The 23,078-nt window shown below is 39.5% G+C and overlaps 1 protein-coding gene across 1 annotated transcript in view; it reads left to right on the top strand.

Moving 5' to 3' along the window:
* Positions 1-19,115, top strand: part of FUT8 (fucosyltransferase 8) — a 91,893-nt gene extending 72,778 nt beyond the window's left edge. The window contains exons 7-10 of the mRNA XM_053385883.1: positions 909-1,155; positions 3,615-3,791; positions 4,386-4,536; positions 17,802-19,115. Coding sequence (XP_053241858.1) covers positions 909-1,155; positions 3,615-3,791; positions 4,386-4,536; positions 17,802-18,119 — 893 coding nt within the window. The 3' untranslated portion in view covers positions 18,120-19,115. The remainder of the gene's footprint in view (positions 1-908; positions 1,156-3,614; positions 3,792-4,385; positions 4,537-17,801) is intronic.
* The last annotated feature ends 3,963 nt before the right edge of the window (positions 19,116-23,078 follow it).

Genomic DNA, 23,078 nt, shown 5'->3' with positions numbered 1-23,078 from the left:
TGAACAGTGGGCACAGACGAACTGGTGAAATGGTCATTTAGTTTGCAACCAATCTAGAATATTTATTGTGTTCTCAAATATATCTGATGTTGCTGCTGAATCTTTTGCCAGAACTCTGAAATATTGCAGGTGCCACATGCAATATATTAATTAGAATGGGTGCTTGGGAGTGGGTGGTTTTCAGCTGGGAACTCTGAGGGCAACAATAAGTTCTAAATTTTGTGATCCAGCCTTTCTTCAGTAATAGTTGATAGTGCGGTCAGGCAAGTCACTTGGAAATCATCTGTTTTGTCTTCTTCATTTTAGTATGCCCATACCAACATGCGACTCAAGCCTCAGAAACCTTTAGGGACTGAGCACGCAAGCCAGCAGAGAGAAGAACTCTGTCCGCTCTCCTGTTGCAAAGAGTTCTTATCTCTGCTGGCTTGCGTGCTCAGTCTCTAAAGGTTTCTGAGGCATGAGTCACAGTTTTGATGCTGTTTCGAGAACCGGAGTTCGCCCAGCTGCTGACCAGTGGGCTGGAGCCAGCTGGGGGCCTGCCAGTGGCCCACGTCTCCCAGGACGCATCCCAACAGTCATAAACTCAGACTTGTTCAGATACTGTAAATTGAATTATGGAACCTGCTCTTTCTTTGGCACCTCTGCCAGGTTTATGAAAGTTGTCTAAACTCCAATAAACTTCTACCAGGGATGAGTCTGATTTTGTTCTGCAAAATAATATTGGTAGTGCTTTTCTGTCACATTTTTGTGCATTTATATTCTTACATACTTTGTTTCTTTGATTCTTAATCTGGTGATTTATCAAACATCAAAACATTGTATGTTAGGTATAAATGATCTCCCATTTAGTTGTATGGAAAGCTATGTATCTGTTTTTGAAGTATTAACCCATACTGTATCTTTTATAGGTGAGGCAAATGATAAAGAGGTTCAAGTAATAGAGCTACCCATAGTTGACAGTCTACACCCGCGACCTCCATATTTGCCATTGGCTGTCCCAGAAGACTTGGCTGACAGGCTGATTCGTGTCCATGGGGATCCTGCAGTGTGGTGGGTCTCACAGTTTGTCAAATACCTGATCCGTCCACAGCCTTGGTTAGAAAAGGAAATAGAAGAAGCTACAAGGAAACTTGGCTTTAAACATCCAGTTATTGGGTAAGGTATTTTATTATGCGCTACAACTACAATCTTAGACATATCCCTAGTCTAAGGTTACCAGATTTTTTTTCAATGAATCCGGGGACACTTTTCAACTTCAATGGATTTTGTATGGGGACAGATTTGTAAATCCGGGGACTGTTCCCGGGAAACAGGGACGTCTGGTAACCTTACCCTATTCATGCTTATTCCTATATTGAAATTAGTAGGACTTCGGAGTGAACAAGAACATTTCACCTTCTTTAGCATTCTTTTTCACACAGAAGGCTCTGAAACACTTCTTGGAAAGTCAGAACTCAAAATGCATTGAGAATAAAGGATGTTGTCCTAAACCTATTTTGCTACTTTATTGTTTTAATGCATGAAGGCAGCAGCCTTGCTGTGTTCGTTATCAGAACCTAGTACTCTGAGATAAACTGCCTCTGAATGTGGGTGCCCTGTTTGCCCATTGATAGCCCTGTCCTTCATGAGTTTGTCTAATCCTTTTAAAGAACTTCCTAAGAGAGAGAACTCCCCCCCCCACCATTTATAACAGTGGTGGAGAACTTCTGGCCTGCAGGCCTAATTAGGCCCACCAGTCCTCCTGAGTTGACTGTTTTTGCCAAGCCATGGCCATCTAACCTACCCCTGACATTTTGTGCAGGGCAGGTAAAGCTGTGGTTGAGCTGAAAGGCTTTTCATCTGCAAAGCCCCATGAATAGTGCTTTGGAAGTGCCAACAATCAGCTGATCCTCCAGGTTTCTGTGTATAGTACTATGCAAAAAATGGGTCCCCTAGCATCACTGTAATGGCAGTTACATATTTTGTTGTAGAAATGTAGACTCCTGCCCACCCTTGCTTGGTTTAGATATGAAAAGAGAAGGCATACTTAATACTTTTATAAGATTTCTGTGACTTATGCTTACATCCAGTTGAAGACGAAATTAAAATCACAGTAATTAAATTAAAATCACAATAGAAATCAATAAAGTAAACAACAAAGAAGACATGAAGCATTAAAAAAAAAGATGAAGTCCTCAATGCAGATCCTTATCTAAAGTGATGCAGCAAAGCCTGTTGGTAGAGAAAGCTTTCACTGACCGGCAGAAAATGGCAAAAGAGGGTGCTACTTGAACCTCAAGGGATAAAGTGTTTCATAATCTAGGTGCAGCCACAGAAAAGGTTCTGAATAAGCATTTTCCTGTCCCTGTCATATCTAATTTGGCACTAATGGTCTTAATAATACTTGGATACAGTGCACCAAGAATTCAATGTATAGAATTGTTCTCAGTTTTTACTATAAAAATTAGTGTAATTTTTGTTCCACCTTTTTACATACTAATATTGTTAGCTATCTGCAATAGCCCCTTGGGTTTCAGAACTCAGCCACTTGCATAATATTGGTTATATATTTGAAAATAACTTAGTAACATACTAAAAATAAGACACTTCTAGTTTGAATCTATTCCTATCATTCAGTCATCAGTTTTGTGGGGAAATGAACAAGAGCTTAAAGAAAATTGAAGCTTAATAGGGGACTTTTCAGTAAATATTTCTTCTTGTTTGTTTTTATATCCCACCCTTCAATTTTGAGGTGGATGACAGCACCAGCTAGTTCAGTGGTGTCCAAACTTTTTCAAAGAGGGCCAGATTTGATGAAGTGAAGTGCCGTGGGGGCTGACCAAAGTTTGTTGAGCTTTTTTTAGGGTTGGAGTTGTTGAGGGTTTTTTAGGATTTTGCCACAGGGGCCAGATTAAACCGACCGGCGGGCTGGATTAGGCCCCCGAAACGGACTTTAGACATGACTGAGTTAGTTAAAACAAGACAGGGCACAATTAAAGCCATAATTGAAACCACAGAATCACAATCAAATTAGCAGCAGTAAGTAACTATAGTACTACCCTAATAAAAGACAGCTTCCTTTCCAGAAACCCTGGAGAAAATTAATTTTACTCCAGTGTTTTAGTTCAGCAGGCATGTTTTAGTATGGATGAAACTGTAGAGAAGTGATAAAAATGCCTTAAGAACCCTCTTGACAAATACACATTTATGATACATGCAATGTCTTTTCACACAAGGTTAAATTCTGTGAGCTGGTGACTATATTTAAACCTACTGGATATGTGTGTAAAAGGAGGCCATGCTGACCGTGTGGCACATTAGTACCTTGAAGGTATTTGCAAAATCATAATGCTGTGATTCTACTGTGACATGTGTAAAATATATTGGCATTTGGCCTCCAACCATCTATTTGGTTTTCAAGCACTGAATAGTAATCTTTACTTCTCTCCACCCACCCTCAGCCATGTAACTAATCCAAGCCCTTGCTCTGTGCTTTTTGACAAATTTATTCTGAAAATAATACATACACTAATGCCAATTTATTTTACAGTCCGATCTAATGAAAGTAAAGGACAAACAAACAAAAAACAAACAAATCCTGATCAAGAGAAATGTGTGTTTGCTTTTCATTGCAGTATTCATGTCCGAAGAACAGACAAAGTGGGAACTGAAGCAGCATTTCATCCCATTGAAGAATATATGGTACATGTTGAAGAACGTTTCCAACTTCTCTCCCGCAGAATGCATATTGATAAAAAACGAGTCTATTTGGCTACAGATGATCCTTCATTATTGCAAGAGGCAAAATCCAAGTAAGACCATCTTTGTTCATAAGTGATTTTACATGAAGTGTGGCTATTTAAACAAACAGCATATTTACTTTTAATGTCTATGTGAATACCTGTGTTTGTAACTATTTTCAAATAGCTATAACCTCTGAGCTTTATATACATACTTCCAAAACAGGTATGGTAGAACAAGGCTCCACTAATAGTAATTCTTATCAGATACAGCTGAAAGCTTCTGATTTGTTCTTGAATTTGCAGGTTGATTATGACACACGTGAGTCATGGGTTTCTGTTTTCAGGAAGTGGATAAAAATCTTGCAAAATTTAATTTCTCATTAGGGCTACAAGCTATGAAGGCATAGCAAACTGCTAAGAGGTGAAAAAATCTGTTTAATTTCAGAGTGTGGTATCCAATTAATGAGTCCTGTCAGTGCAAGAATTTCCACTTGTGCAGCAAGATTCCCTCCCGCCCCGCACCCACCCCTAGATTTAGAAGGTACTTGAGGGGAGGCAGAAGTTCTATTGCACAAGCAAAAATCCTTGCACTGATGGGATGTACTACTTTGGATGCAGCCTCCAAAACTGAATGCTGATATTTGTGATTCATTTCCCCCTCAGGTATCCAAATTATGAGTTTATTAGTGACAACTCCATTTCGTGGTCAGCTGGTCTCCATAATCGGTACACAGAAAACTCTCTACGGGGTGTTATTCTGGATATACACTTTTTGTCTCAGGCAGACTTCCTTGTCTGCACATTTTCTTCACAGGTAAGGTGGTGCACATTATAAAGTTCTGTATATCAATACTCCAGTAGCACAATATAAACCTGAATGACTATAGTACTCAGTGGTTTCCTATAACCAATAGTAGTACTATGAAATACTTGAAATATACAAGCATTAATAATTCCTCTAAAAATTACTCTTTCATAACATGCAGAAAATCAATCCAAAACTAACATCTCTAAAAACAAGAGCAAAACTACTATTAAAAAAAAGGGAACAACAGCAATGTGTAGCTCTGCTTGTTACATCTCAGAAATAATGAACTGTGTTCAGACATGCCCTTTGACATACAGAAGGAGGAAGAGGAAGCAATTTTAGCTGATCCCCAATGTTCTGGAAAGTCCCCACCTTTCCAGAGCAGCTTGCGAGGATTGGAGGAAGAGTCAGAAAAAAATAATTTCCCCCCTTTTCCTGTAAGTGTGCCACATTAGTGGCACTAGTTTTCATAATTACTCTGGATCCAATCCATGGTATGTCTCATGAAAATATACTAAGTTTAAGAGAAGTGATTGGAAGTTAAAACTCTGCCCCTTTGAAAAAGATTAACATGGGGAGCAATGGCAGAGAGATTTGTTGGCATCTGTTTGTCTTGAGAGGCAATGGAGGAGTGCACATTTGGTGGGGGGGTGAAGTCAAATTATTGGAAGGTTGCAGCACCTGCTGTGGCTGTAGAGACCAATATGGGAGATACATCAAAAATGTAAATGATAAACAAGGTGAACAGCTGGTAGAAAAAGGTATTAAGTCATGTTACGGCTAAAATCTGTAGTCCGTGGGTCCCTGCGGAAGAAAATGAGCTCAGCCGGACAGGAGCAAACTGCAGAAGATCCAAGTTTATTGCGCAACAGGTTCAAGGCAAGATTGAACAGCGAGAAAGGGGTGACATGAACTTTTGAAACTCCCCCCATGTCCCAGAATACAGTGCAAAATACATCCCAGTTACATCATGAATACATTAAGGAGAGGTTGGGTTACACCGGATTAACATATGGAGGAGGGAGGGGGGAATATGCAGAGCTGGAGATATGCGCAGATAAGCGCTTCCTGAGTGCCGGTGATGGGAAGACAATGGTCCATGTATGCATAGTCTGCCACCTGGCATTGCCCGGAGGAAAGGCTTGGCAGAGCACCTTACTTGAGGGATTATGGAGGACAGGGGAGGTGTCATAGAGTCCTAGAGAAATTGAGCAAATTGGCACGTTGATTTTCTATGGATTTTATAGATTTTAGTCCCTTTTGACATCGACAATTGGGAATAAATGGATATATTGTAGCGAAGAAGAAGGTGAAGAAGACATGCCCCCCCCTTTCCGTAACAGTCCCCCATTCGGAGATAGATTTGCATTAAAGTTCTGTAAGAACTTGCAAATCTTTTCTCCGCACCCTAAATCTCGGTGAAGGTAGGGGTGCCCTGTGAGTGGGAATAGGCTTTAATGGAAAAGGAGGTGGGTTGAGCAGGGCAGCAAAGGAGGGAGCAACACGGACCAATACAATAATGTACGTGTATGTTATATAGATATGCACTAATAACTTGGTATCCACCGTACCAGATGTGTGGGTTTGTGCAAACCTGAAGGGGACTTGCAAGCCATGCCTCTTAAGGTCATTTGCAAGTATAGTAGTGCAGATAGCTGGATATAGGATATCACATAAAAGAACACCTGTTGTATTTTGTTCAATAGTGGTCTATGCTTTACATTTAGCAGGAAGGTCCACTACTGACTGAAAAAAAAAGCAGTTTGGTTTTTTTTAGCTCCACCGTTTTTGTGTTCTCAGGTGCGAAGGTAGCTCTTCTGTGGTCTCACACCGGCATGGTGTCACAGTAGTGGCAATCCCTGGTGAATCCACTTAGGGCTTTCATATTAACCATGTTGCCTGGCACTCACCCCAGCTGGCACAGGTTTGGGCACGTCATGAGAGAAATGTCTTTGCCTTGGCCATTCTATGGGATTTTATTATTATAGGCTCTGGTCTTGCAGTCATGGGAAGTTGCTCACTTGCACTTTAAGGACCAAAAGCTAATTGCAGCCTGGATACACTTGCCCAATTCAAACTGAGTCCAATTTGAATTTATCTTGCCCCATGGTTCTCAACTTTTCATACCAATCTGCTAAAGCAAAACCATTCTTAAGGGGCACTTGTCAAATAAGTCAATTTAACTCTATAAGGGATTATTCCTGCTAAACCAAAGCATATACACCTTCCTGAGGCTTCTCCTTGGTAAAGTGAGTTTTACCACATTTCAAAATGGGTAGGGAAGTTGGCAGAGTGCCAGGTGAAACAACGAAGTGTGGTTATAGATTTATCTAATTCTAAACATTGGACTACATAATAGCCTGGTCTGTTAAAAGGCATAACATGTATGAGAATCCTCCACTGGGGTGTAAGGAATAAGACATTAAACATAAAAACAATTACACACAAAATAGCCACAAAAATAGCCCCCCCCCCCATTTGTGGAAATAACACACTGTCAGACACATTTCAACATTCCTACGTAATAACACATAATACAAAACAAACTAATTAAGTATCAGTTGCATATCTTGAGACAATTGTGATATTTTAACGCATGTATCTTCTCAATGCCGGAGCACAGTCTTGAGGTTCAAAAGTGAGAAAATGTCCTTGCAATTCAACTCCTCCCCCCTTTGTCAGCCCCACTCCCCCGGCAGTCTATATCCTTTGAAAGAGATAGCTGTGGCCACTTTGAAAACTTTGGTGTCTGTTGTTGTTGCAGGTCTTGTGGTGGCGAAGCTTTTCATTGGATCTGTAGTAACACATTTGTAGAAGTGATATCCTGTAGGAGGGAAGGGGCGAAAGGCAAAAAGGATGTCCTTCAGTTTCCGTGGGAAACTGCGAATAATAAAAATCTTAGCGGATTAAGCATTTTATTCATTTCGATATTATTATCACATTTCCATATAATTACTGTTATTATCTGCTAAGTTTGTTTGCTTTCCTTCACTTTGGTTTTTCTTCTCCCTTCCATATTATTAAATAAAAAAATTACTCCATATGTAGAGAAAGAGAACTGTAAAAAATACAAGGTTAAAATAATAATAAAACACACACACACACACACACACACACACACACAATGACCTATGAGGAACCAAAAATAAATAAATGCTAAGACACACAATTTTAAGAAACCTGAAGTAACAATGAAAATAAAAGAGTGTTTCTTGATGTGACAATATCGGCTAGGATGTTAATAGCAAAATACTGGGAAATGACTTAATACCAAGAAAAAATGAATGACAATTTAAAGTTCTGCAAGTACCTTGAACTAGCCAAAATGACAGAATCAATAAGAAATGCTCAGGCAAAAGGTAAACAAATACCATTCCACAAATAATGTTTGGTTGTGCTTCGATTAATTTCATAGACATCATGGAAAAACGGATTAAATAAATGAAAACAGATTATTTGTAACTTAAAAGTGTCAAAGCCACAAAGAGATGGAAGTCACTAATATAGCAGGGATTCAGACTTGTTTCACAGAACAGAAAGAAAGTTGCTGTGGGAGAAAAGAAGGGACAAACACTTTGTTATCGGGGTTCACATGTCCTGTTAAAAGGGAAAATTATTTCATGTGAGAAGCCTGTCAGGAAATGCTGTTCCTAAAATGCACACAAAGTCTGTGATTTAAATCCCATTGAGGGGGGAATGCTTTGATATTTACCTGTGAAAAGAATTTGGCATGTTAAGATTTGAAACTTGGCAACCTCTTGACTTTGATGGTCCAGTACTTAAGGGTACATTAAGGGTGATTTCCCTCAATGGTTCCAAGTTTTACATAAGGAAATTTGGATAAGTTTCTCCCTGCAGCCCAAGCTCTCCAAACCTCCTCTCCCCCCCTACAGTTCCCCCTCCTTCCTCTCTCTCTCTCTCTCTCTCTCTTTTTCTTTTCCTTTTTTTTAGCTGATTTAGCCTCTGTGCATGTGCAGAGTTCATGTCTCAGCAAACCTTTTATACTATTGAAAATGTTGAATCTTTTGGCTAAATTACCATTTGAATAAAGGAAATGAAGGATAAGGAGTAGATTTTTAAAAATAGGGTTAGATTTAAAACAAAACAAGAAACTCCGCAATTCAAGCATTTACCAAAGCTAGAAATTTTCTAAGGGATCATGTTTCCTGCAGCCCAAGCAAGGGAGTGCTTCCTTTATTTACAGGAAAGGGCTATCATTTTGTGTGATTTCCCTCTGGTCATTCGCGGAACAATGCCACGCCCTTATATATGGGAAAAATGGCCAGAGAGTCAGAATTCATAGGATTTTTTAACATTCTAAGTCATTTCAGCCTTACCATTTGCAGACAAAAATTTTTCCTGCCCTTTATTTACAGGATTGGTCAAGGCCCATATGTATTTGTATGTGCTTAGACTTTGAATTGACTTTGAAGTCTGATTTTTAAATAGTAGACAAAATGATAAACACCGTAATCACTCAAATGCTTGATATTACCAGTTGTGCTTCAAAACATCACAGCTTCACCTCTCACCTTTTAAAACTAAAGAGCAAAGCTAGGCTGAATTTCAACTCCATCATCACACCAGAACTTAAGAATTACCCTCCAATGCTTGCGGACACATGTCCTTCCACACAGCCACAAATTGGGAGAGTTGAAAGGGACCCTGGGGTCATCTAGTCCAACCCTCCAAAATATAGGGTTCACAGCAAGATTTCACAGCAAGATTTGTACTACCAAAGAGACACACACATACTTATGTACACAGGCACTACTGGGGAAGAGAGCACAATCAATGCTCCTATCATGTACTAAGGAAGAGGAAAATAAAAGTACCCAGCTTTATACAGAACCCTTTTAGCAGATCTTGAAGCTAGTTTGAGTGAGAGTTTACTTCCTTAGACTAAAGAATGCAAGTTCCTAGTGAAATGATATTTAAAGGAAGATTGAAGTGAACAGTTTTTCTAAGATAGGGAGAGGATCTTTTATTAAGCATAATTAAAACAGCCATAGATTTGATTTAAAGGGAATACAAAAGTGAACAATTTTTCCTGAACTTGCAGAGGAATAGTAAGCCTAATTTAGATTATTATTATTATTACTACTATTATTTTAATAACTACACATAGGAAAGTGAGATGCAGGGTACCTTTAGCAAAGAATGTGCCCCCCCCTTTTTGAAGGAAGCTTACTCGGGAGTAAATTCACTCGGCACGGAAGTAAGAAAGGGGGGGGGGAACCTGAAAGAGACTGAAACAAGTGGGAGAGGCATTTTCCAATAAGAAGCCAGGAAACCCTGGCTGATCTTAGAGACTGATATCAGGACTGGACTCTATAGATAGACAATTGTTGTCTATCGAAGCTTCTACCTTTTATTAACAATTTTCTTAGAAAGAACACCTATTTTCATAGGCATGTGCTTAATGAAATACAGACACTGCATTTTAGCTTGAGAGAGCAGTTGTGCTCAACTACGCTTTTGCAGCAGAAACATTAGGTTAACTTCACATTCCAAAATAGACTGTAGACTCACAATCTCAAAAGTTGCGGCAAAGCAAGAGGTGGGGTAAACATTTGCACCCTTCACTCTCAATTTGTCTTATTTAGGACTGATAAGGTCCAGCATGCCTTCCTTAGATTTAAAATTTTGAAGCAAGCTTGCAGTTTAAACTATGCACACTTAAGAAAGGCAGTCTGTCAGAGACAGAAGGAACACACATAACAGACAACATGTAAACATACATATTCTCGTATTCTCATATATGTATTAACACACAACACACATAACAGACAACATGTAAACATATATATTCTCATCCTTTAGTTGGTTATTGCAAGGAGTTGGGCCGCTTCCTTTGGCTTCATTAAGTGAAATTAGTAGGAAGGTCCCACATGGTTTTAAGAGCCTCCTTGCCTCTTCAAACACCACCAGTTAACCAAACTGGCAGGGCTCACAATGCTTAGTTGACTGGGTACCCCTTTATATATGCATGCGTTGTTGTTGTTGCTTTTTTGTTGTTGTTTTTTCTTTTTTCTGGGATAGAGAAGGGAGAAAGAGAGGGGTTGATTTGGATCTGGGTAACTTGTACAGGGGGCTATTTAGGGTTTTTTCTTTTCCTTGTTGCTTGGCAACTTCCTAACAATTTAACGAGCTTCACCCACTCGGTTCCTTTTCTATTCCTTTCCTATTTCCTATTTAATAACCTGGGGTCCTTTTCCACTCTGCCGATCCCGCCCAATTCCTCATGGGCTATCCCTCCTGGCAACCTCCTACCTATCGTCACAATCTCAGGAAAAGGGGCCCTACTGAACGCCCGTGCCGTGCGGTGCCAGATTGGGTGATCCCTGGATAGAGTTTTGAACCGAAAATCCCCCTTGCTTTTGGAAGCGGGCTCACGCACGATACACGTGTTACGTGGCACCGACCAGTGCGGCTGGGATTGAGACAGAAAGCAAGACCCCTTCCTGCCCCCTCCGTAAGGGCGCTCGGGAAGTTCGGAAGAAGAACTCCAGCCCCTTGCTTTCAACTGAGATGCCCGTTGCAGAGAGTCGGCTGTCTTTCCAAGCCGGGTCTCTCCGTCTTACTTTCGGACTCTCAATTGGTGCGGCTGACTGGAGGGTTTGAGAGGAGAAAGAGATAGAGCTCAGAACCCCCCTTTTGGGTCGAGCAGCAGTCCACGGTCTCTCTCACCAATTGGACCAAGAGACAGGCGAGAAGGAGCGATAGAGAGGAGGGCAGAGAATTCAGTTGCCAGGAGATTCCACCCCCTTCCCACCAGTGCACTGGGTTTTTTCTTTTCCTTATACTCACGTGTCTTCTATGATGATCCCGGGATCGATGAATAAGCCGGCTGGATCCCTCTTTGCTCCCCGGCTGAACTCCTGGGGCTTTTGATTACCGCCCGGAAGATGGCCGGGGGTCCAAAGGATCTTCCCAGGCAAAATGGCCCGGTGCCGGCTGAAGATTTCGGGGCCCCCGGTCAGCAACGCGGGAGAACCGCATGCCCCACGTTGGGCGGCCAACTGTTACGGCTAAAATCTGGGTGCGGGGCTACTCTCCCACCCAGCTCATCGGACTAAGTCCGTGGGTCCCTGCGGAAGAAAATGAGCTCAGCCGGACAGGAGCAAACTGCAGAAGATCCAAGTTTATTGCGCAACAGGTTCAAGGCAAGATTGAACAGCGAGAAAGGGGTGACATGAACTTTTGAAACTCCCCCCATGTCCCAGAATACAGTGCAAAATACATCCCAGTTACATCATGAATACATTAAGGAGAGGTTGGGTTACACTGGATTAACATATGGAGGAGGGAGGGGGGAATATGCAGAGCTGGAGATATGCGCAGATAAGCGCTTCCTGAGTGCCGGTGATGGGAAGACAATGGTCCATGTATGCATAGTCTGCCACCTGGCATTGCCCGGAGGAAAGGCTTGGCAGAGCACCTTACTTGAGGGATTATGGAGGACAGGGGAGGTGTCATAGAGTCCTAGAGAAATTGAGCAAATTGGCACGTTGATTTTCTATGGATTTTATAGATTTTAGTCCCTTTTGACATCGACAATTGGGAATAAATGGATATATTGTAGCGAAGAAGAAGGTGAAGAAGACATGCCCCCCCCCCTTTCCGTAACAGTCAGAACATTGGAACTCAGTGGATCTCTCGCTGCAATTGATTTTCTATTGGTTTAGGACAAACAAAAGGGAATGCTTTTTTCAAACAACTTGGTTACTAACTGGAAGACTAGATTGCCAGATGTGGTGATGGCTGCTAATTAACCTTAAAGGGTTAATCACATTCATGAAGAGGATACTGTTGTGGATCATTATTATTATTTGTGGATCATATGTCTTCAGAGGTATATTGCCTCTGTGGACAAACATTAGGAGATGGTTCTCTCAGTCACATAGTGCTTGAGAACATGCTAGTGACATCTTAATGTCACTAATGGAGACCACTAACTACGGTAGCCTAAATGAACCAATCTAGCAGTTCTTTTCCTGTATTCTTCTAAGAAGTGTACCTTGAAGAGTGAACATCAAACCAGATGCTGTATTCCTTTCTTGAGCTGTTAAATACCAGTGATAGATCATTTTAAAACAATTTACAAAGTTTCCCTGCAATATTTAAGGGTTTGTATTTTAATTATTTTTTTATTTGTACATATAACAAGGGGGGGGAGATGAAATAACATCAAAGAACAAAATGAAGAAAAAGAAGAGAAAAATAATGATAAATAATAATGGCCTATCACTGTTAGTAATATTTGTAAATTATTATTGACCCAAATTTGAGAGTTTCTTTAATATAGGATTTCTCCGTCAGCATGAGCATTATTGCCAATAAAAATATTTTCATAGCGATCCTTGCTATCTTAAGCACTTTTGAGTTTTATTCCCCAGTTTTTCCCCATTTCCTTAGTTCCTTGTTTCCAGGGCCACTTTATTTATTAGATCTATGTAAATTTATATTCTTTCCTTAAGCTTTGTTTCCCTTTTACTTTCTTTCAGATTCTTCCTCACTCTGTTGCCTATTCTGTATCCTCCCTTCAGCCTCTTTCCTGTGGCCGCCCCATGTTAGGTTTTTACTCTCTTCTAAACTGACAGGTTCTCTTTCTGTCAGAAGGTGGACTGCAGACTATTTGATTTTTTCCATGCAACAGAACATTCTTTTTCACCATTTTAGTATCAGAGGATTAATTCCCATGACAGCAATGCAATATATATTTTAAACTTCCTTAGTAGTTTTACGGTGTTCCCCATCTACTGCAGTACCTGGCACAATGTGGATTAGCTCCCTGCATTGATGGTTTTTAAATTGCCCTTTTCTGCAGAGAATTTGCCTTGATGGTTAAGCATGATGGAAGAGATTATAGGATTATAAAAGATTACAAGCCTTTTCAGGTATGCTGTTCAAGTATATGCTGAAGAGTTGTACTTTTTATAATCAAGAAGCGAACAATATGCACTACAAAGCATTAAATTGTTTTTAAAGACTGACATCTTGACAAACCATTTCTTAACTTCATTCAAGGCAAAAATGTAATAAATGCCTCTTTCACTGTGAGCATTTCATGGTTAGCCTTTTAATTATGGACCCAGAATGTATTCTGTTGCACATAAATCATCTTTGCTACAGTATTCATTTCTTCAGGTTTGGAACTATAAAGTACTGTTACTTTACCATTCATATCTTTCATTTGTATATTTTGTAACATTTCCATTAAGAGAAAAAAGTATCTGATCAATTCTTCATGGTATTCAGAAATCCTCTTAAATTCTGTAGCTTTTTATATTTTTCATTGTCTTGTATTGTGTACTACCTTGGAGGTCAGAAGTTGGGATGTAATTCAAATTAAAATATTAGATTTTGAAAGTAGAAATAGGTGGGGTTTTTTAAAACGATCTCCAGTTGCCTTTATTGCTGCAAAGTTTTTCCACACATAAGCTGGGGTTCTCAAATGCCAGTAGTGTGGGGATAGATGCGGATAGCAGACCAGCATTTGGTGATGTGCAACAATTTTACCAGTTTAGAACATGAGTTTAAATCTTGAACCTCACTCTACACTGTGCCTCATAGTATAATAGGATAAAAAATAAATATATATTAATTTCCCTATGAACAAGGAGATTCCAAAAGTGAAATAAACAAATGAAGATTACACTCGATACTTCTACTTTCTACCTTAGTGTTGACTTGCTTTTCAACACAAATAGCAACTTAGTATGAGAACAGATAATCAAATATGAGGTGGCACCAGTTGTTGTGAACTGTAGTGACTCTGTATTGGTGAAGAAACACCTACCTTTAGCTAGGCAAACACTGAATTTTGTTAATAATTAAACCATTCGAATTTTGGTTTTGTTGCTTACTTTAGTATCGATTGTATTGTTTTTTTCAGTTGATGATTGACCAGATTTGCTAATGAGGCAAGGCTTTTTAATGTTTATGGTTTGAAATAAACTTGGTTAAAAAGAGAAAAGTATGTTATAGAATCATAGAATTGGAATCATCATGAAAGTTGTAGCAGTTGAGAAAGTCAGCCAGCAATACCATTCTGTACTTGCATGCAAAAAATATAGTTGAGCATCATAGAAATCTGCATATATGTGAGTCTTAAGGCTGTTTTCCACATATCACTTTAGCAGCAGCATAACATGTGACTAAGGAAACTTAGAGTGTGGCTACAGCCCTTTCCCCAATCATTAGAGTTTCAGACTGTTATCTAATAATTCATTCCCAGATACTTTGTGATTGGGTTAGAGGTGTAGAAGGTCAGTATCAAATTATGGATGAGTCAGCCATTCTTCCTAGAGTATGACAGTGCCGTCCAACTTGGGCTGGGCGACATCTGGTTTTCAACATCACGATTTCTATCTGTGGTGGCGGAGGGCTTTGTTGGGCCTCCCTGCGGGGGCAGAGGCTCCCTCCACATCTCCCTGCAGCAGCAGAGGGTACGCCGTGCTTCCCTGCAGCAGCAGAGGGCTTTGTCATGCCTTCCCATGGCAGCAGAAGGTCCAGCCGTACCTCCCCGTGGTGGTGGTGGTGCACTGTGCTACCCTGCAGCAGCCGAGGGCCTTGATGAGGCTCCCTGCGGCAGTGGAGAGCCTTAAAATGTAAGGAAGTAGTACATTTAATAAAAATATTAAATAAGCCTCCATATATTATATTTAATATATTTTCAACTAATTTAAGAGTAGTTTAAGTGATTTCTTATTCAAGTTACATCTGCTTTCGCACTGAGAGGTCTAAGTGGAATCTGTGCATGCATAAGCCCCACTGAGTTCAACTAAACTTTCTTCTGCTTTCCTGAGAGTAAGCCTCATTGAATTCAGTAGGGCTTGCTTGTGAGTAGACACACATTTGCTTTCACTGCTTACCAAAAAACACCCTCCCCATCATTCTCACATAGTACCCAACCTCCCATTTCAGCATGAGGCAGCCAGCTAAATCTTCTTCCCTCCATTCCCACACACACAGAAGCCCACTCCCCCACCCCTCATCCCACCAAACTCTCCTTTTTATCAAAGGGAGGGCAAGCAAGCAGAAAGATAGTCTCCTTTAAATTAAAAAACACCCTTCCTTTTTAATGTGGAGGAAAGCTATTTAGGGGGAACCAACAACATAAACACCCCCAGAAAATCAAAAATAAAAACTCTTCCCCCTCTTTTTTTCACTGGTGAGGGAAGAAAGACGTGATTTCCAGTTCTTTGTTTACTTTGCCTCTTTGATTGTCTAGGCATGGGGGTCCCTCTTAAGATTGTTAGCAGGCTCTGCATAATTAGCTGAGCTCTAAGTGGAAAGATCAGGTGAAGCTGAAAGAGTTTTCTGGTTTGTGTGAGGGCTTATCTTCATTTCTTATTGTTAGGAGGGAGGAGGGAGAGAGCACAGCCCTACTCCCAACCAGATTGGATAATACAGAATTTAAGCTATAGTAATGTATCCAGGTCTGTGTCCCTTGTCACTGAATATGTTGCTTATTTTGTCTAGAATTGGTCACAGACAAAGCAAAAATTTGCTGAAGTGTGGAAAAACATGCCTGCTTTCTTGTGCAATTCCTATTTTTTTCAATGGGCCTTGTGTTCACAAGTGGATCATGCCCATATTTTGTGACTTTGAGGACAAGTTCTTCCATTTTAAATATATCTGAAAGTAAACAGTGTGCTTTCAAAAGTCCTTTTCCTGTGTACAAGATTTTTTAAATTTATGAAATAGATGTTTTAAAAAGCTACAAGAAATTTAAATACCATTCATCTTAATCTCAATGAGACCTAATAATATCAGGAAAGATAATGGTTTTGCTTCTTCCTTGTAAATAAAAATGAGCAGAAATGGCTTAAGTAATAGATAAGGCTGCAGTGTTTGTTTTTGAGGGGGGGAAAGTTACCCACTTCTAATTTTAGAGTGTCAAACCTCTCTTGATTATAATGAGACACCTGTTATACCAAAAAGAGATACTAGCCTTCAGCCTTAGTGGTAGCATATTTGGTAATTGTTGTGGCCACAGAACTGCGGTTTCAGAGTGAAGCAGTCAGAAATAGTGTTTAATAAATCATATATGCACTAAAGTATTATAAAATATTAACAGTTATTACTGTTTTTGTTAGGAATAGATGATGAGGGAATGTGTAAATCTGAGATTTTGATAAATTGCTATGCTTTAAGTTTATTAAAAGGGATACATGTTTGATCACTCTAGATTTGAATTTATTTTGTTTACCTACTATCCATCTACCTCTTTTATTAAAACATTTATCACCACTCCTGACCACCTTCTACAGCATACAGAGGAAATAAAAAATTGGTGATTGGCCCAATTTTTCTTTCCGTGTTCTCTGGCACTTGTATACTATTCATTTTTCATTTCCTTTTTTCTTCTGCTACTCTGCTTTGGACTTGATATTCATATTCCATTTAATCGATTTAGTGGCAACTCTGAAAACCAAGAGGGTTTCACATTGCTCTGAAGGTCATGAGATTATAAGTCATTCTAATATTCTCCAATTATCCAGAGCCTTGGGCCTGTTGCCAAGACATTGCTATCTCCAGTTCTAAGAGGGCTTGTACTTAAGCCTGACAGCTTTGGAGTTGCTGAAGGATATCACTGCCAAGCCAGATCATAGTCAGAGGGTTGTCTAGATGCCTTGGGCCAATTCTAAGGAGGTTCCACAGAGTAGTACTAAGAATTTGAATTTGATCCAGTGAAGACCCAATGTAGTAAATGTCCTTTGGGCTTCTAGTAGGTTCTGAAGTTTCTTACAGAGGATGAGTTACTTTTTTATTTAACTGAAACTTTTTTAAGGTTCAGCAAGTCAGGCTTGGGGCTTATAATATAAACTGCTGTGGTGTGAGTTGCTCAGTGGTAGAGCTCATGCTTTGCATGCAAAAAGTCCCAGGTTCAAGCCAACAAAGTAAGTGCATCCAGTTTAGTTATACTCAGAATAGGCCCATTGAGATTAATCATGTCTATTAATTTCATTGGGTCTGAGTATGATTAACATTGGATACAACCCAAAATGCCTTTGTCTCATTCTCCAGATGTAAGCAAATTAAAATTACTTTAAATTGAATGTTTTAAAAGGCTTCTGTAAAACATTATACAAGGATTAACATTGTTGCATTCTATTGCTATTTGCTTAATGTTGAAGTAATATGCTTTATGAATGATTGGAGAAGAAAGAAAGTTGGACAAAATACACTTCTGTAAGGAATACTTAACTGATGTACTATCATGCTGTTTGCTAATTAATGCTTTTTGTTACTACTTTCCCTAGGTTTGTCGAGTTGCCTATGAAATCATGCAGACATTGCATCCAGATGCATCAGCCTTTTTTCACTCTTTAGATGATATCTATTATTTTGGGGGACAAAATGCTCATAACCAGATTGCCATTTATGCTCATCATCCCCGAACTGCTGATGAAATTCCTATGGAACCTGGAGATATAATTGGTGTTGCTGGAAACCACTGGGATGGTTACTCCAAAGGCGTCAATAGAAAATTAGGAAAAACAGGCTTATACCCCTCCTACAAAGTAAAAGAGAAAATTGAGACAGTCAAGTACCCCACATATCCAGAGGCTGACAAATAAAGACAAGCAGGACAGCTCGCCGTAACACTCACTTTGAAGCTATTTCAACCAACCATACTGTTGGCTTTTGTGGGATATGAATTTGCATTTTAACGTACCGTTAAAATGAAAGCCTTTTATCATTCGGACTGGTTATACAGCTTGGAACAATTCAACGGGCCATGGTTTGGACTTCTTTTGTTACATGCACTTGCACTCATGCACACTGATACACATTCAACAGGGAACCTGTTGTTTTATACTGTTTGTCTCTTTGAGGACATGTCCCTCCCATGAGTCATATATGAGCCTTGGGCTCAGTTCTTTGCCATTAATAGACTATAATAAGACTTTTAACACTGCTGCATTGTGTAATTTGAGTGACATGAGCATATTTTGTATGTGCAGAATTTAAAACATGGTGCCTCTCTTTGAAAGATCCAGTGACCTTTTGGAAGAGCCATGCCTAGTTCTGTCAATGGGTAAGAGTTGTACTTGCCTTTAACTGATGATGTTGTTATGACCACTGAATATGCTCCAACCAACAGATTCAAAACTCAGTCTAGACCTTTCTTTATAGGAGTTTTGTTAGCAATTTCATTGATTAGTTCATCTCATCATTAATAAAGAGTACATCCAACAATAAAATAATTGTCTGGTAGGAACTTTTGTAAAACAATGCCATGAACAGATTATTTGGTACTGTTGCTGGACATTGTCTTTGATAACAAAAAATAAATTCAAAAAAGAAGTAGCTGGAGTTATACAAGTAATTTGATTTTAAAATTTGGAAGAACCAACAAAGGTCTATCTTTCCAGATCCTTGATCTCTTTATTTGGAAAATGATCTGTGATGAAATTTGATAACATTTCAGATTTTTTCTGGTGTTCTCAATCAGCAGGAAACTGCCAGTCAAGACTGTTTATTTCTTTCTTGACCAAGTGACAAGACTGCAGCCTGTTGGCCTCTGAATAATAAAAAAAATTAAGTGAGTGCACATGCACACAAACACTCTCTCTTACCTCTCCTGTAGTATTTCTTTCCAATTGTTCTTTATGGCCACAACACAAAATCAGCCATGGGTGAAACTACTGTTGGTATAAGTCTTTGTGAAATGCTTTTGCTGTTTATTATAATTAACTCTAGTGTTGTTTGTGTGTGTGTGTGTGTGTGTGTGTGTGTGTGTATATATATATATATATATGTATGTATGTATTGAAATAGATCACTTGAGATTGAGATAGCACAAAACATTATGGCATAGTATTAATCTGAGCCTGCAAAGGAAGGGCTGTTGCTTAGGGTACAGGACACATTTTGCATAAAAAAGGTCACAGGTTCAATCCCTGGTGCCTTCAGGTAGGGCTGGGTAAGACTCCTGCATGAAACCAAGGTAAGCTTCTACCAGTCTATGCCATCAATACTGAATGAGGTGGGCCAATGGTCTGATTTTGTGTATGGAAACTTCCTGTGTTGCAGGAGGTTGGACTAGATGATCCTCTGGGTCCCTTCCAACTCTATGGTTCTATGATTTTCCTGCCCAGGAATTTGTTCTTTCAAGGGTTGTTACATGTTTATATCACACTAGCCTTGCTTTTTAAATGTTTCTTGCTAGAAATTTTGTCATACTGAACAACTTGACACAATTTTTTTCCAGTGAACTGATAAGAGCTTCTAGTAGTTAATGAAATACAAAAACTTAAGCACATAAGCATCAATTCATTTCTGTGGGATAGTAGGAGTGAAACATTTGAGTACTAAAATGAACATATTTGTTATAAAAATACTTATTTGTTAATGGCCAGTAATCTGTCTGTTGACAGATACATGGTGTATCCATAGCCATACCTCTTTTCTTTTCAAGCTGACATAGAACCGACCTTGAAAATTTTATAGTGCTGGTAATAGTTCAGTGTCATCTATATAACCTTGTTCTTTTCTCCCTTAAATCACAATGATGTCCAGAACCTGAATATATATTTTATGTTCTTTCTTTTAAGCTGAGTTACACAAGCTGCTACTTTTCTATTCCTGGTTCTGGTTTGTGCAGTTGGCCACTGTGTAGCAACCTGCTCAACTTCATTCCTAATAATGTGAAATGGCACAATGGAATCCTAGGTCTTAACTCAAATAACTCAAGACAACTGTTGCATATGGTTAAAGCTTGGGCCAGACTTGACATTTCTGTGCAAACAGCAGGGCTAATGGAAAAGGAGATAGTCAATTCTAACATATTTTCCTATTAAGATATGAATAACTTTTAACAGCAGTTGCTCCAGCGTGTTTTCATTCCAATATAAACTATTTGGCCAAGAGTATTATAGAAATATCCTGTCTTATCAGTCAGGATATTTATGAGATGTCCTTTGGTGTGAACTACATATAGTAGTGTAAAAGCATCAGTTTGTTTGTGTAAATATTTCTTCTGAATGGTGGTAGAAGTCTATTTTGAACATTATCTGGATGATTGCCCCCCCCCGAGTTAACTGTTAGAAGTTAAAAGTAATTAGAAAAGCCTAAGACAAAGAAGTTGCTACATGATCATCAGTTCAAATATCCTTGGTGAGACCATAACCAACCTTTGTTATAGAGAGGCTACTCCTGAGATACTCTAACATAATATTTTAAGAGCAAATAAAAAGTAAAGGTAAAGGGGCCCCAGACCATTAGGTCCAGTCGTGGCCGACTTTGGGGTTGCGGCCCTCATCTCGCTTTATTGGCCAAGGGAGCTGGCGTACAGCTTCCGGGTCATGTGGCCAGCATGACTAAGCCACTTCTGGCGAACCAAAGCAGCGCACAGAAACGCTGTTTACCTTCCCGCTGGAGCGGTACCTATTTATCTACTTGCACTTTGACGTGCTTTCGAACTGCTAGGTTGGCAGGATTAAGAGCAAATGGAAACTATGAAAAAAGCTTGCTAACTTAAAGGCTATGAGTGAATTCAGAAATGCTTGCTATTTAGTCTTAGGCCTATTCTATATGCTACAACTTAGTGAGAGTAGCATATTTTAATGATCACAAGTATATGACAGGTATGTAGACATAAACACTCTAGGGAACTGAGCCAGTTACAGTTTTCTCCACCCCACATTTTATGATGTATCTCCCTTGGATATTACAGCATACATTTGCTGTGCTCCTTATCTCTGCAACAAGTGAAAGGGCCTCAAATCTCTTGATCAGTTCTGGTGGCAACCAGGGCAATCCTATGCATGCCTACTGAGAAGTAAAACACACAGTCCAGTGTGCCTTACTTCTAGGTAAATGGGTATGCAATTGCAACTTGTGTCACTCCTTTCCCATTAGAGGGGTATATCTCATAAGAGCCACTCTGTGGGATCTGATCAGAGGCCTAACTAGGCTAGCATCCTGTTTCCCCCAGTGGCCAGCAAGATTCTTATGGGAAGCTCACAAGCAGCACATGAGCTTAAAACCCTTTCTGCTATTGTTCGCCAGCAATCTCAGCACTTCAGCACTGTGGGGTCACTAAAAAAGAAAAGTGGTTCACACTTTATTTTCTTCAGCTGGTGCAGTCTTTCTTAAAGCACAAGTTTCCACTTCAGGTGTTCTCCGGTCACATCATGTTCACTTTGCTCTATGCCTCTACTTTAATTTTAATTTAATTTTATTGCATGGCTTCCTGCATTAGCATGTCTTGGCAGATGGTCAAATGTAACCCGTTTTTCTACTCAAAAGGAAGAAATATTATCTATTCGCCAGGCCAACAAGAAGAAAAATAAGACAGTCTTTGGTTATTCAATAGTAGTGAGAAATCTTTCTTGGCTCCCTGTAATACATGCTTTGGACCTTATTGCTACTCTCCTACTCGGATAAAGTGGCAACATTTTTATATATGAATTATTTAGCTCCACTCTACTGAAAAACAGCATCTCTCTCAAAAGCTGGCAGAAAATGGATTCTGCTCAAATAATAATTAGCTTGTAGGGAAGGCAGAGAACCTTTTGGCTTCTGTCTTATAGTCCATTTCATTAAGCTCTTCCATTTAAACGTCTTGGAAAATTGTGATAAAAGGTATACATGTTTCTAAATGTAATCAGGCTTACCACTAAAATCTTAAATGAAAAACATACTCGTAAAGGTGATCTTAGGCTTTGCATTTTGCTTCCACAGTTGAATTACTTAAATAAAGGAGACTGGGGAAACTAGTCCCCCGCCCCCATAACATTTATATCCTGCTTTTCCTCTTTCATTAAACCCAAAGTGCTGTGCGTATCCAGCTAGGCACGGACCAGATCCAGGCCTGCTTAGCTTCAGCAAGGTATAAGGCTCGTATCATAAAGCCAAACCCTGGGACTTTGTAATTACATATAAGCTTTATATATTTTGTATCTGTTTTATAAGGTTCTCTCAAATAGGGAAATGTAGAATTTTGTGAGTTTGGATTTATTCAACTCTGTATAGTGTATGTGGCAACATAATGTTTAGAAAGGATTCAGCGAGGATCAATGATTGCTGATCACCTTGGTGGATACAGTCTATCTTTGTAGTTGCTATTTTGATCTGAGCTAAGAGGCTACAGAAATTCTCATTACTACCACAAGATATACAAAAGAGACATTCAACATTTCTGCTTGTAGCGCAGTTGATAACTTTTGGGTTTTATGTAGGACAACTCCTCTTAGCCATGGGACCCACTTAATCACCTTGGTCTCTTTTTCAGCCAAACTTGTCATAACAAAGATGCTCTGTGAGGATAAGAAGATGAGAGTTGTGAAATACTTTGGACACTATGAAGTAGTACAGTACGGTGGCTAATAGCATGAGCTTTGAAGTCACCACTTCAGATCTCACGTCAGTGATTAACCTGCAGGGTTGTCTTACAAAATCAACTGTTCCTTACCTTCAGACAGACACTTGCAATACTGGAATAATAATTAGCATTGAGTGGCTTTGCCCTGGCTTAATATAGAATGGGCTAGTGATTGTGAACAAAAGTACAGCACACAAAGGGATTTTAT

The sequence above is a fragment of the Podarcis raffonei genome, chromosome 1 (assembly GCF_027172205.1).
Source record: "Podarcis raffonei isolate rPodRaf1 chromosome 1, rPodRaf1.pri, whole genome shotgun sequence".
NCBI lineage: Eukaryota > Metazoa > Chordata > Lepidosauria > Squamata > Lacertidae > Podarcis > Podarcis raffonei.
Note: the sequence above shows the minus strand (reverse complement) of the source record. Positions and strands in the feature narration are given on the sequence as shown.